This window comes from Hirundo rustica, chromosome 2 (genome assembly GCF_015227805.2).
Source record: "Hirundo rustica isolate bHirRus1 chromosome 2, bHirRus1.pri.v3, whole genome shotgun sequence".
NCBI lineage: Eukaryota > Metazoa > Chordata > Aves > Passeriformes > Hirundinidae > Hirundo > Hirundo rustica.
In genome coordinates this window covers 39,169,048-39,182,986 of record NC_053451.1, presented here as the reverse complement: position 1 = coordinate 39,182,986, position 13,939 = coordinate 39,169,048, and the positions used below count along the sequence as shown (strand labels likewise).

The 13,939-nt window shown below is 46.1% G+C and overlaps 1 protein-coding gene across 1 annotated transcript in view; it reads left to right on the top strand.

Annotated features, from left to right (window-relative positions):
• Positions 1 to 1,352: 1,352 nt before the first annotated feature.
• The window catches only part of MAML2 (mastermind like transcriptional coactivator 2), a 211,990-nt gene continuing 199,403 nt past the window's right edge, over positions 1,353 to 13,939 (top strand). Inside the window, exon 1 of the mRNA XM_040056659.2 lies at positions 1,353 to 1,757. Within this exon, the coding sequence (XP_039912593.1) occupies positions 1,353 to 1,757 (405 nt within the window). The remainder of the gene's footprint in view (positions 1,758 to 13,939) is intronic.

Genomic DNA, 13,939 nt, shown 5'->3' with positions numbered 1-13,939 from the left:
CCCCGCTCCGCTCCGCTCCGCGCCCCGCCGCGCCGCACGGAGGGGCCGCGGGCAGCTCCGGCACCGGCAGCGCCGACAGCCCACCGGCAAACACCCGCCCGCCGGCGCGGGCATGGGATATACAAAAACACAAAGGAAAAGTGGCTGCTGGACTGTTCTGGGGGCAAAATGCTGGAAGTTTGTAAGTGCAACTCTCCGTTTGTAATTACTGTCTGAAGAGGGGCTGGGTTGCTTGTTTGGTTATTTATTCCGTCTTCCCCTTCTCCCCCCTCCTCCGCGCTTTTCTTGAAACTGTACTTGAAACTGATCAATACCTGGGAGTAAAAAGGAGAGTACGCGGGAGGAGTTCTTTGCCTGGGTCCGTAGATTGCTGCTTAATACTAAGTGGGGAGATGAGCACTGAAAGCAATACCCAGTGGCTGAATTAAGTGAAGGCGAAGCGTGGTTTGGAAGTCCAGTGATTGACATTGTTCCGGACCGGGGGATCTGTCTCTCTGATTTTTAGAGGAACTACAGTTTAGCGGCAGCCAGCCGGACACAGTCACCACGCCGCAGAGTGGCCAGCAACGAGCGGGCGAGAGAAACGAGAAAGCACAAAGACTGAACTAACCCGACCCTCCTCCTCTTTCTCCTCCTTCCCCGGCTCTCTATTTGCACATTTACTAAAGACTTTAAAAAAAAAAAAAAAAAAAAAAAAAAGAGAGAGAGAGAGAGAGAGAGAGAGAGAAACCCCAACAAACCCACTCCAGCTAACCTACGAGATTTTCGGTCCGCCGGGGGTTTCTCCGCGCCGCCGACCACGGCAATGCCTTACATTTTCACTTCAATGAACAACACCCCCCGCTCCCCCGAAATAAAATAAACCCAATAAACCTGCCAAGTCTCATGAATTTCCGAGGGAGAGCTCCTTCGTCCAGGGATTCATTTTGAAGGAAGCGGCTCTCTTTATTTGGCTTTCTTTTTTTTTTTTTTGTTCTTCTTTTTTTTTTTTTTTTTTTTTTTTTTTTTTCCCCGTCCTTCTCCCCCGGCGGAGCCCCCCCGTCCCCCCTCACCGGGCGCCCCTCGGCCAGGGCCGCCCGGCCCCGACCCCCGCCCCTCCCGCCGGCCGATGCCGGCGCAGCCCTAGCGACCCCCTCCCGCCCCCCGATCTGTCAACCCCCCGCGGGGCCGTCACCGCCCGGGGGCCGGGCGGGGGTGGGCTGGGGGCGCGGGGCTGACCGCCCTCCGCCCCGCCGCCAGCCCCCGGGCTCGGGCTCCCGCCGCTGCCCCCGCCTCCCCCCCCATCCCCCCCGCCCTCCTCCATGCGGCAGTGAGGACCGACCCATCCGGAGGGCCAGGACCGGCAGCCAGCGATGGGCGACACGGCTCCCCCCCAGGCCGCGGGGCTGGGGGCCGGGCTGCTGGGGGGGGGCCCGGCGGCGCCCCGGGTGCACAGCGCCATCGTGGAGCGGCTGCGGGCCCGCATCGCCGTCTGCCGCCAGCACCACCTCAGCTGCGAGGGGCGCTACGAGCGGGGCCGCGCCGAGAGCTCCGACCGCGAGCGGGAGAGCACCTTGCAGCTCCTCCACCTCGTGCAGCAGGGGCAGGGCGCCCGCAAGGCCGGCAAGCACCCCAAGGCGGCCGCCGCCCCCGCCCCCGCCGCCGCCGCCGCCGCCGCCGGCGCGGCGCCCCCGGACTACCACCAGCACCTCCTCGGCAACGGCGGCATCAACGGGGAGCAGCCGGCGGGGGAGCAGCGCGCCTCGGCGCTCCTGGCGGTGAGTCACAGCGCCCGCTGCCGGCGGGGAGGCGCCGCGCCGAGCCCCGCTCGCTCCTCGGGGCGCCCGCCCGGCCGTGCGCCCGGCCCGCTGCGCCGCGGGGCGGGCCTGCCCGGCGCCGGGCCCGCCGCGGCATCGAGCGCGCCAGGAGCGGCGGGGCGGCCGCCGAGCTCGGGGGGGCTGGGGGCGCGTGTGTGCTCCTCGCAGGGGCTTTGGGGCTGCTCGGGCAGCCGCTTTGGGTTCGTTCGGGGTTTTCTTACATCGCGCCGTGCGCCTAAAAACGCGTCGCGCGCCCCTGCCGTCGCGCCTTGCCAAGGCGGTGACGGCCGCATCCCTGAGGAGGGCACCGGCAGCCGACGCTGTCAGCGCGTTCCCGGGCAGGGGTGAAAAGCAGCGCTCGAGTATCACCCGCGTTCGGAACTGTGCCCCCTGCCCCACTCCATCCCGTTCCCAGGGCGTCAGGCGCGTATTTTAGCTCGTTTCGGGGCAGTGCCTACGGCCGGGGCAGCGGGCGCCGTCCGGAGCGGAGCGCCCGCGCCTGCGGGGCCGCTCCGAGCGCCGGCCGCGCCGGCGATGCTCAGGTTGTTATCGTCACCCCGAGTGTTTCGCGGAGCAGTTACGAGAGTTTTCCAGGCGCTGCCGCTCTGTAAATGATACGCTGACCTTTTTCAACTGGAAATTGCTCAGAACATGTCAAGGCGGCGAAGCCTTGTCTCCTGTTACTTTATTACGAGCAGTCAGCGCACCACGCTTTTGAAGGCGTATGCTCCGCTGCGCTGCCTCCCAACCCTTAATTCTCGGCACACATGCGAAACATTGAGAGGAGCGACTGCATCTTGATAGGCCCGTGGCTGCTATTCGAGCAGCTGAAAATAGATCGCTCCCTCTGCTCCAGACATCAAACTTATCTTTCTTAGTGCCTGACGTGTGCTAAAACGGGACCTTTGTGGTCGTTTCTCCCTTCTTACCCGTGCGGTGCGTGGATCGACGTTCGGGGCTGCGTTACTCAGCATCATTCGTGAGGGTGATGATGTAAGCGTTAAATGCGATAACATTGTGTCCGAGGGGAGTTCAGGCTCTTCCACCTGACTAAGTGCTCAGATTAAATCTCCCCACATTCCTCATCACAATCAAGAAAGCCATTATCTTATTTTTCCAGTGTGTATTAATGTAATGTTTTGCACTTGCCTTATGGGGAAAAGAAAAAAAAAAAAAAAAAAAAAAAAAAAAAAGGCAAGCTTTTACCTAATAGTGCATGTCCCAGAAAAATCCACTTTCTGAAATCAGGCAACAGGCCCATGTGGGCTTTTTTGTTTTGTTTTGTTTGGTTGGTTTGAATTTTAGTTGTTACTAGTTGTTACTATTATTATGAAATAGCTGGAGACAGCTATTTGGAAATGTTAAATGAAACAACTCCCAAGAAAATACTGAAAGATTTTCATCATTTAGGTGCAGAGAGGTTGTCCTTGTTTCTGAAATGCCACTAATGGCTATTAGCCTGCTCCTTGCTGGAGATGCCGTGCATGGCCCTCCCTCTATATTACTTCCCAGAAAACTCCACGCACATGTGTCCTTGAGAAGCAAAAGGTCTGACAAACTCCACATTGTTTTTGCATGCTAGCCTTTGGTAATCCGCTGACAAGGTGCATGTCTGCAGTGAGCATGATGTTTGGGGCCCTGAACCACGTTTTGACACCAAGTAAGTGCTGGGTAATGAAACCACATTGTTGTAATGGTGGCCCTGCACATCCTCCCACTCTATGCTTGACTCTGACATTCCTCATTTAGTGCTCTGATTAAAAAACAGAGAAAGGCGGTGGTTCAAAGTTACATCCCTGTGTCATGGAGATACACCTTCTCCTTACCAAGAGTCCCTTAGAACATTGTTGCAAATATTAACGAGGAATAACAAAACACACTGTGTGGTGAATTCAGGTGGCTGTCATGCAGCTTTGAGGTAGTACAGCTTTGTGTTCCTGTTCCTGAAAATTCAGAGGGCAGGGATAGACCAGGAGAAAACAGTCTTGCTTTTCCTCCAGCCATAGCTGGAAAAGGAATTATCTCTGCCAGTTACTCCAAGGGTACTTGAAGAAGAAGGACGAGGTTAGACTAAGCCTGTTGTCTTGTGCATTATGAATAGATGGGAAGAGAACAATCTCTGAGCAGAATTCATCCTCTGTGGAGTGATTCTCAAGAGGAAATCCAGTGGAAGCCTTATATGCACTATTCCTATAATTCCAGGTTTATTCCTTACAGCAGATGTGAGGTGCACAGGGCTCTGAAACAAGGGGCAGCTCTGAGTTTCAGTTGTGGCAGGTACAGCACTGGCGCAGGGAAGCACAAGACAGGAGCACAGATGCGAGTCTCACACTGAGCACGTGAGACTGGACACATACCCAACTCCAAGGGGAATGTAAAGCTTCACGTACCAAACAAACACCACAGCTCCAGACAGATAAGTGCAAAGGCAGTCATAATTCTCACTGGGGAGTTCTGGCTACCAGGACGCTTTGTCTGCAAAACGCAGCTGGGTTGTTTCCTCTGCTTTGCAGGTCCCACTGCTCTTGTTACACATTGTTACACATGTGCCTGCCGTGTTCAGTGGCGTTGGATGGGTCGTTTACACAGTTGGACTCAAAAGTAAATATTTGACACTTGGTAACATTTGAAACAATGTTTCCTTGAATGTATCAAAAGCTTGAAGTGATTATCTGACGTTGTTGATACTATCATTTGATAATTATCTTTTTCCAGTGGGCCGCTTAAAAGTGGCAGAAGAGAGGGTTTTTAGAGGAGTTTGGTTTATGCTTAATTTAACAGTGTTACTTTGATTTTTGAGCGAGTATCTTTGGCAACAGCATTTTCTAATTGGAGATTGGGGATCAGATTTTTTTGGCTGGACCAATGGATGTGGGTGTGTGAATGAGAAATTTATTCCTCGGGACACAGATAGGGAAGCTTTTGTACTTTCTGCCTTCCTGCATTTCCCAAGAGCTAACATTTGTTTATTTATATGGTGTTGTTACTTTTCATGGTGCAGAGTGGAACGGATAAAATATTCTGTCTTTCTTTTATACATACATCTATATGTATGTATATGCCCTCCAGCACTTAGCTGTTAATACTATTTATGCTATATGTAAACAGTTAGCTCTGGAGGGCATTCCTCAGTGGCTTAAGCACTGAACTGGTAATACGAAAAGTTCTTGCATTGCAGTTTCAAGTCTTCGGCAACCAATTCATTCCATGATCCTTCTGACACAGGCTGAGCACTGCTCATTTTGCTCTGTGAGAGCTGGGAACTCTGTCTCATGGGCATTATTGTATTATTCTGGTCAGGTTCTTTCATTGCAGCCATCAGCCCAGTGGCTCTGAGTGTGTTAAGAGGTGTTTGTCACCAGTCACAGGTGGCTTGTTCTACTTTCCCCCATCTCACGGTTGTGCTGAATTTATCACTATAAGAATTCATTTAAAATAACAGTTAAATACATTAATATTTTCTGTACTTGGAAAAGTGACTGTGAAAGTAGTCTGCTCCCCACATATAGTCTGAAAGCAGATGAAAAATAGAAAGGAAAAACAATCCCATAAAAGTGATGTATCCAAGGAAGAGGGGAATGTGTTAATTTCTCCTGCTCCCCTAAATTTTCGTCAACAACTGTGCAAATCTAGAAGAGTCAATGGGTTTGTCCCAGTTTCCAGAGGACCTCAGTGGAAAACAGGGTTGCCTGACTGGCACCAAGAGCCAAGACTGACTTGTAAAATTTCAATTTAGGCAGTTATTTTATGTGCAGATCCTGAATTGATTTTCTTTAGGACTCTTGTCTATCTATATCTATATCTATATCTATATCTATATCTATATCTATATCTATATCTATATCTATATCTATATCTATATCTATATCTATATCTATCTATATAGATAGATATAGATATAGATATAGATATAGATATAGATATAGATATAGTTTGTTTTTGTTTTTTTTTAATTATCCACTCTGTGTTTGCTGAGGTTTGGCCTCCTTTGTGCTAGTGTTAAAGATCCTTGAGTACTTTAAAAGGAACAACTGTGCTTTGGAATCTTTGCCCAAGTTGACACCCCTATCTCCCAAGTTCTTTGTTTTGTTTGCTGGTTGGCTGACAGGATACCCTGCAGAAATACCTGCATTTTTTGGTTGTGGATGTACATAACATTTGGAAGCACTCTGAAGCAAGCAGGATAAGGTGACCAGCTATGGATTGAAGTGACATTATGGTGTGGTGAGAACAGGTGAATTAAAGCACAAACCATTCTGCAAAGCTAGAATGCAATCTTTTGGCTGACACAAAGTTTGGTGCCAAAGCAATGGAGATGTTCTGTTTGTGAGGTAAAGGACTGCTATCTGCTCCTTGGGCTTTTGCAGGAGCAAAGCTGTGTTCTGATAATGACAATTTATGTAGCTGAGTCAGGTAAAAGGAGTAAGCCACATTGCCTTTGTGGGTAGAAAACACTGATATGCTGTTATGGGCTCTCTGGCCTGCTGCGAGTCATTTGGTGAGGATGGACGTGGGTGCCATTTTAAAATCTTTGTTCCCCTTAACTGTGAGAACGTTTTCCAGACCATAATCAAGAAGACTCCCTGGAAGCTACATAGAAGCTCTTTTTAATGAAGATTTAACCAAGTGAATTTGTTAAATTAATGCTAGTTTGTAGGAGCCTTTTCAGACCTAGCTATTTGATGGGTCAAATCACTCTCCTCCTTTAAAGCCTTTTAAGCTTTGAAAACATTTAATGAAAGTCTCCTCAATTCTGAAACTTTAACAGACTGTTTCCACCACCAAAATCTGTAGGCAGTGAGCAGAGGAGCAATGTCTCTGCCTGGACATGATGTGCTCTCCAAGGCCAGCCCATGGGCTTATTAACGTCAGTGGCTGTTATGGCATGTCCTCTGAGAAAGTTCTTGCATCCTCTGCAGTACTCAAATTGAGTCCCTTTTCTGTAGCACCACAACAAAGGAAAGTGATATTCAGCTTCTGTGTGTTCTGCTTTTGAAAAGTGTGACTCCAGCAAAAATGTGAGCTGTTCTGTGGGGAAATCTGAATCTTAGAAAGGTATGTCTGAGTCAGAGAAGCTGTTTTGCCGAAACTTTAACTCACATCGTTATTAGTGCTTCTCCCCTCGCAAAGAGCACTCCCTGCAGAAGGAGTATGTGAGGTTCAGTTAGGTTGCAGTGACCTAAAAAAGGCCCCAGCAGCTAGGTTAGTCAGCAGGTTAAGAAAGGCCACAGTGCCTCTCTTCCTAACTGCTGTCAACAGTCCCTTCTACCAAGATTTTGCCTTCATAGGCCAGTTGTAGTCTACTTTTCTTACTAAGTCTGCTGCTTTTCAAAACTGAAACTTCACCACAGTCTTATTACTGGAAAGGAATTGCTCCATTCAGGTCCATTTGACAACTTTGGGAAAGGTGGTATCTACTGCTTCATTTATATTGCACTCCCTATGTGGTGTAGGAGGAGCTGGAAGCTGTTCCAGCTAAGAAAGCACTGGCATAGAGGTGTCAGCTCTGCCAGAAAGTCTCTCTGCAAATGTCTCCTGCTGTGCCACTGTTTCACTTCTATGCTTTAGCTTTTCTGGTGGTGCAGTCTCACTACCACAGGGGACCTTGGGTTCTGCTGGAGGCTCAACTCTACATGAAAATGACCTGATACCATCCCATCCTGGAATTCAGGCAGGTGATTAAAACAACCACTATGCAACACCTTAGAGGGCACACAATCAGCTACATGGTGCCTGGAAGAGCTTTGGCCACCTGGCTGCTCTGAGGAGAAGAAGAACCAGGTCTTTGCTCTTTGACGTCACTCCAGTGGTCTGCATGTCAGTATTCCCCTCTATGAATTCCCAGTGGTGTTACTCCCAGCAGGAGTAGCATGAGGCTGATGGGATTCCTGACAGGTCTGTATTTCCCACAAATCTTACTCACTGTCGGTGTCATGGGTTAGTACAGTTAGGTTTTTTAGTTATAGAAGAATGTAGAATAATTCTCCAGGTCAGGACCTGGGAATTGCTTTAGAAAAGACAGAGACCTATCAGAGAGTTAGTTGGAATATTGGCATCTGTTCTGACCACTGAAAATAGTTGGCTATGACTTTGGTATAAGTACCATATAAAACCCCTTGATTTCCTGTAGGTGGGGCCTTTTACTTCTTCCTTTGGCCAGAGAGAGACAGGTAACATCGAGCTGGGCCTGCTGCTCCCCCCTTTTGGGGTGAGCTGGCCTGAGGCCTGGCCGGATTCCATCGGCTCCCGGGTGAAGGGTGGGGAAGGAGAGGTTGCTGCTTTACAACAACAACTTTCTCTAAACTTCCTTGGAGCAGGGAGAGATCTCTCCCAGGCCCCTGATAAGAGCTATGGGCACCATTTGGGCCAAAGCCACCCCGACTTACACCAAGGAGTGGGCTGAGAAGGCATTTATGATCTTGCCTGGGTTTTTTTTTTTGATTCTGGACTGCCTGAGTGCTCTGATCTCTGATGTTTCTGTGAGTTCTTCCTCCCTCACCAGCTCGGCCTTGAACATCTAACACCACGAGCTACAGAGGGAGAGACAAAGACTCCGAGCAGATTTAACTCTTTCTTAGCAACATGAAGCTTCCAGAGCTTAGCCCTTCTCTGAGAGAGTAAGAAAGGACAGAGTGAACATAAAGAAAAAAAACAGCAGGAAGTCAGTAGAGCAAGAGTGAAAAGACTATTGGGACAGAGGGTTGAAGAGTTGGTTGTTCTGTTCTTACTTGAGCCATGGAAATGAACTCTATATTTAGGTCATTCCTTTAAATCATGGGAAAGATATGCATTTGGGGAGATGATTGTTTTAATTTGTGTGTAGATTTAAGCAAAAGTGTTTGTGATGAACTAAGTAATATCCTATAAGATGCTTGAACAGTGATAAAGATGAGAAGCCCCCTGTGCCAGTGAAGAAGTGAGAGGATACCTCTGTACCTTGAGGTGAAGAATCCTTTGCTTTAGAGTTATTCATCTTTAAAAGGTGACACCCCAATATGCAATCGTCTAAGACCCATGACCCATAAGCAGCTTGGGAAACTGCTCCTGGGAGGGTCACAAAGGCAGGTTTCTCCGTGCGGTTGGTTTTGTGACAGTTTAAAACCCACAAGAGAACTGTTCTAAGTTGTCAGTGGGATCCATGACTCTAAGAGAGACTCTTCCCCTAAAGAAATAATCAAAGACTACTATCAAATAGTGAAACTGACTGAAAATTACAGGGTTTGTCTCTTTATGTTGTTTTGTAGGAAAGTTAACAGTTTGTAAGAGGAGGGAAGAGTGTTTTTAGAGTTTCATTCAGTTTTGGTTTATTTTTTCCCCCAACTTTCTTATTCTATTCTTTTAGTGAGTATTAATAAAACTATTTGTTCATTTTTAAGGTTGAGCCTGCTTTGTTTTTTCTCCTAGTCTCTCTCTCACAGAAAGAGTAAGTACTAAGACCAGAATTTAGTGAACGTGAAACCACTACATTAATTGGTGTTTCTGCCTGGTTTTGAAATTAAAACTATTACAGTCTGTAAACCTGAAAAGGGTCTTACCTATATCATGCTGCTTCAGTTTGGAACAGCCTTGAGCAGTGAAAGAGGCAGTGGTCTTGGCTGCAGAAAAGAAGGAGCTGGTGCTGAGTGAGATTTGGATCAAATTTTCAACTTAGCAGTACTAAGATACAAATTTTTAATTTTTTTTTTCTTTTAAACAAAAGCATAAATGATTAATGCCCTAGGTTCCCATTGGAAAGCTTCCTATAGCCACTTGAGAGCCAGCTTGTAAATTTGTTAGAACCTTTTCAGGTTCTTCCAAAGTACTTTTAGGTGCAGGCAATCAGCCCCTAATTGTACTGTAGTGCCAACATAAATACCTAAACTGAAACATCTACAAGTCTTAAGCAACAGATTTTAGGTGAGTGTGCTGTAAACTAAATAAGTATTTCCACTCTGATTCTAGGATCTATTCAAGAAATTACTCCTGTTATTTCACTTCCGTAAAACTCAGTTTCTTCTATAAAAGATACTATTTATCATTTCTGTGGTATGAATTAAGATGTGATGGTGAGTTTTATGGCTCAGAAGCCAAAATCATTATTGTTGGAGACTAAGACAGGAGTTTTGAATGTTTGCTTTGACAAAGCCTTTGAGGAGCTTCAAATCACCTTTTCAGCCTTTTACCCACAGATGAGTATTGGAAATACAAACCTGAATCAGTCTTTCACATAATTATATGACTCCAGACCTGGGTTTTCTTGGCACTATGTTGCCAATATTCACAATAAAAGTGCAAGATGTGGCAGTGACCCTTCTCTTTAGGAGAGAAAAGCATTTTTTTACTTTCTCTTCATAATCATAAATGTGTATGCTTTATATTTTTCTTGGTTTTTTCTTGCTCCTGATTCTGCATCAATTTGTGCTCAAATTAATCTCCCAATTAAGTCATCTGTGTCCAAGTTTTATGTACTTGATGCTTCAGCAAACTGGGAGCAGAGTGGGATTGGAACTGAGAGCGTATACACAGGTCATCAGCTCTCCCTGGGGCTGCAGCTGCTCCCCAGTGAAAGCAGGTGAGAGCTACCTTGCCCTGCATGTGTTGCCTTCCATCTGGTATTAATGGAGGATGGTTCACATTTATGGTTTAGAGTGAGAAAAACACTGAGAAATATTGCTTAATTGAATAACTTACACAAAATTCCAGTGCACTTACTGAAAAATTATAATTTATTTTACTTTTAATTTGAAAACACCTCACACCTGTAGTTTCACCTACAGGTGTTGGCATTTCCCTGAAGAAATTCCTTTTATTCAGAAATGCCTCCTGTAGCTATTTCTATCTGTGTCACTCAGTTAAAATTCTGATGTGCTTGCAAACCCAGCTGAATCAAAGTGGAGAGAAATTATTACCAATTAGGAATCGATGTGAAAATGCTCCTGACAAGTGAGAATGTAGATCTTGTAAGCCCATTTACCTGCTGCCTGAGCCTGAAGCTGGCTGAAAGGCTTGGTAAGATCCTGGACTAGCAGATGAAACCCCAAGAGGGCTCACCATGGCCATTCTGTTTTGAAACAAAATTATGCAAGAGTCATCCTGGTGATACCCTGGCTTTATTGTAGATCTCTGCAGCCACCTCCCTAGAGTAGGTGTTATACAAACACCCAGTGAGAGGTGTGCCCTTCCCTGCGTAGCTCAGTGCCTCAAGAGACAAGATAGACAAAGAATGGAAGGAGGAACAGAAGCACAGAGAGGTCAAGTGTCTTGCCCAAGGACAAACAGCAGGTCAGTGGCAGAGCTGGGAACCGAGCCCAGATTTCCTGACTCCTGGTCCAGCACTCTATTAATCATCTCTTTGCTTTGTGTTCCATGGCCTGTTACTGATCATAGGAAATGTGAGGATGACTTTCCAACAGCTTCAGAATTGCTTCTTGGTTTTGGAAACTATTGATCATCAGCACATTATTGAGATAAAGAGGTCATGCACTGGACCCTTGTACATGTATATGCACTAGAGGATTCAGAACAAAGTGTTCTAGGTATCAATTTCAATCCAGGACACTGAAAAGATATATTTCATAATCCCAAATGTTTTTTTCTAAGTCAAAATTTAAAGTCTTTTTTCCCCCCTACATTATGTACAAAGTGGTTTGTCTTTATAGCGTTCAACCATCACAGTTTAACTCCTATATTGGTGCTTACCCTATGAATTATTTCTTCCTTGAAAATTACCTACAACAGTTATTTAGTTAGCAGGGCTTTTCTTCTCAATGGAATTTACCTATGAAACAATCAGAAAACGAGTAAGTCAACAGTCCTGAGACATCAGTGATCCTTACTCATTTTCATGCCTCACCGTAGGATGTATTCAGTTTCCGAAGCCTTTCAATGGATTATCTTGATCACAAAGTTAATTATACCTGCGAGATTTTTTTTTCTTCTGAAAAAATTTTGACTTGAGGCAAAACTCTGACTACTGTGGTAATGACTTACTGAGAGTCTGTTGTAAACAATAGTATAATCACTTTCTTATAGTCATGGCAACAGTGTTTAAGCAATGAGCTTACTGAACATAATGTGCGCTGTCTCCACTGAATAGTATTATTGCAGCACTGAAGTGTATGCTGCTCATTTTCAGAAGACTTGGAGACATAAATTATTCAGCAAAACAACACTGCTCCAGAAAGCGTCTTTGAAATTGTTGCATTTTGTACTAGCCAAAGAAGGACGTTCATTGGTGCTGACAGGGCTGTGTTTAGTCACTGCACAATAGTGGAGTTTTTGGTTCAGGCTTGCTCCCACAGAGTTTAAGGGTATCCACCTCAAACCACTTGAGGACTGTGCTACCTGTCGGCAGGGTCACGCTTCCTCTGGTAATGTTTGCTGCTGTGGAGGGCCGAATGGATCAGGAGGATGCATCCTGCAGCTGTCCATGTGTGTGTGAGGGTTGGTGACTAGGTGCAGAAGGAAGAATTTAGTTTAACAAACAGAAGGTTTACTCAGTCCATTCCGTGGCCCAGAGAATCACCTGGAAACCTACTCAGTAGATTGAGGGGGCACCTTGGAGAGTGGGCAACTTCACAGGAAGCTTCAGAGTTGAACCCCAAGACAAGAAGCTGTCCCTGTTTTTTCCTATGTATTTTGTTTTGTATCGTGTAGCTCTCTTATTCAAGTATCTAGACCTGAAGACCTTGTTCGGCAACAGTAGTTGTTCTGGGATGAGTCATTCCAACCAGATTTAGAAATAACCACCTCAGTGACAGTGTGGGCAAAAAATGCTGCATGGGCTGTTCAGTTTATGTTTTTCCTCTTGGAAAATTGGACCATTTATTTAGGGTTCTGTTGCTTTAGAAACCATCTCCAGGCACTTAGAGAGGTCCCGGCCAATTCAAGTCCATGCAATGACTATGAAAGGCAAGGCGGACGGAAGGAACGGCGGAAGAAAGTAACGGAAGTAACGGACACGTCCTGACAGAAGTAATTCACTGCAAGTTAGGAACTTCAACGTCACTTCCCTTCCCTTCCCTTCCTTCCCTTCCCTTCCCTCTTTTCCTCCCTCTCACTAGTTTTTCCTTTTTCCCTTTTCCTCATTTTTATGGTATCTCAACATCTGCAGTTTCAGTCCTGATTATGATCTGATTTGCCCCTTCTGAAACTGCCTATGGGAAATACTGTGGATGTGGCACTGTGGAACATCAGCCTAATGTAGGATCAGACTTTTTATTTCTGATCATGATGCTAGTTTAGAGTCAATTATTTTGTTTTCCAAAGAAATGCATTCTCTCTGCTTCTCTGAGAGCTTTTGGTTCGACATCTTTCCCAGCTAGATACACTTGGTGTTCAACATGCAGCCGCTTACCTCCATGGCCCAGTTCCCGGAAACACTTATGCGTGTGCTTAATTGTGTACACATGGGTAATCGCACTGAAATCAAGATGTGTCGAATTAAGCAAGTCAAGAAATATTTGCAGGGTTTGGTCTTTGTTCAACAAACAGGCCTCAGCCTGGCTGAAGTCCACAATACGCTACAAAAAGAATCCAAATTCAGAAGTAAGTAGTGTATTAATTATCAGTTGACTTATTTCCTTAAACCAGTTAATTCTGTACTTTTGAAAACTACTTTCCATTTTTCCTGCAAATCCAATTGCCCTTCCTTTCACACTCAGTTTTCCTTCTCACTGCTCAACTCCCAAGAGACCTGAGCTGCCAGCCACATGATCCCATTTTATAATGATTTGAGTTCTGACGTTTCTTTTTTCCTACCAACTTTGTGTATTACCATAATGGCTCCTAGGACATATTTTGGCCAGCTTTTAGGGAGAGAGAGTGTCACAGTGCTTCAGACTTCCATTTCTAAGTGCAGTATTAAATATTATCCTTATAATTATAGCACTGCCACTTGGACCAGTGTAGTTCAGGCTATGTCAATATGTTTTCAAAAGCTCTCTTTTTCAGGAGCTGGAACTCAGTCATGTTGATTGAATTGAAATTTGATGGCCAGCAGCTGCAAATACACTCTGGCCCCATTCTCCCCCCTTCCCCCTTTCCCCTGCTTCTCCCTGCTTTTTTCTGCCCCTTTACTACCAAATCTTCTTGCTTTCTGTCAAAGTCATAGTTTAGAAAAGAGAGCTAATGGCTAATTCCAGGCTCAGTTATTCTGAGCCATC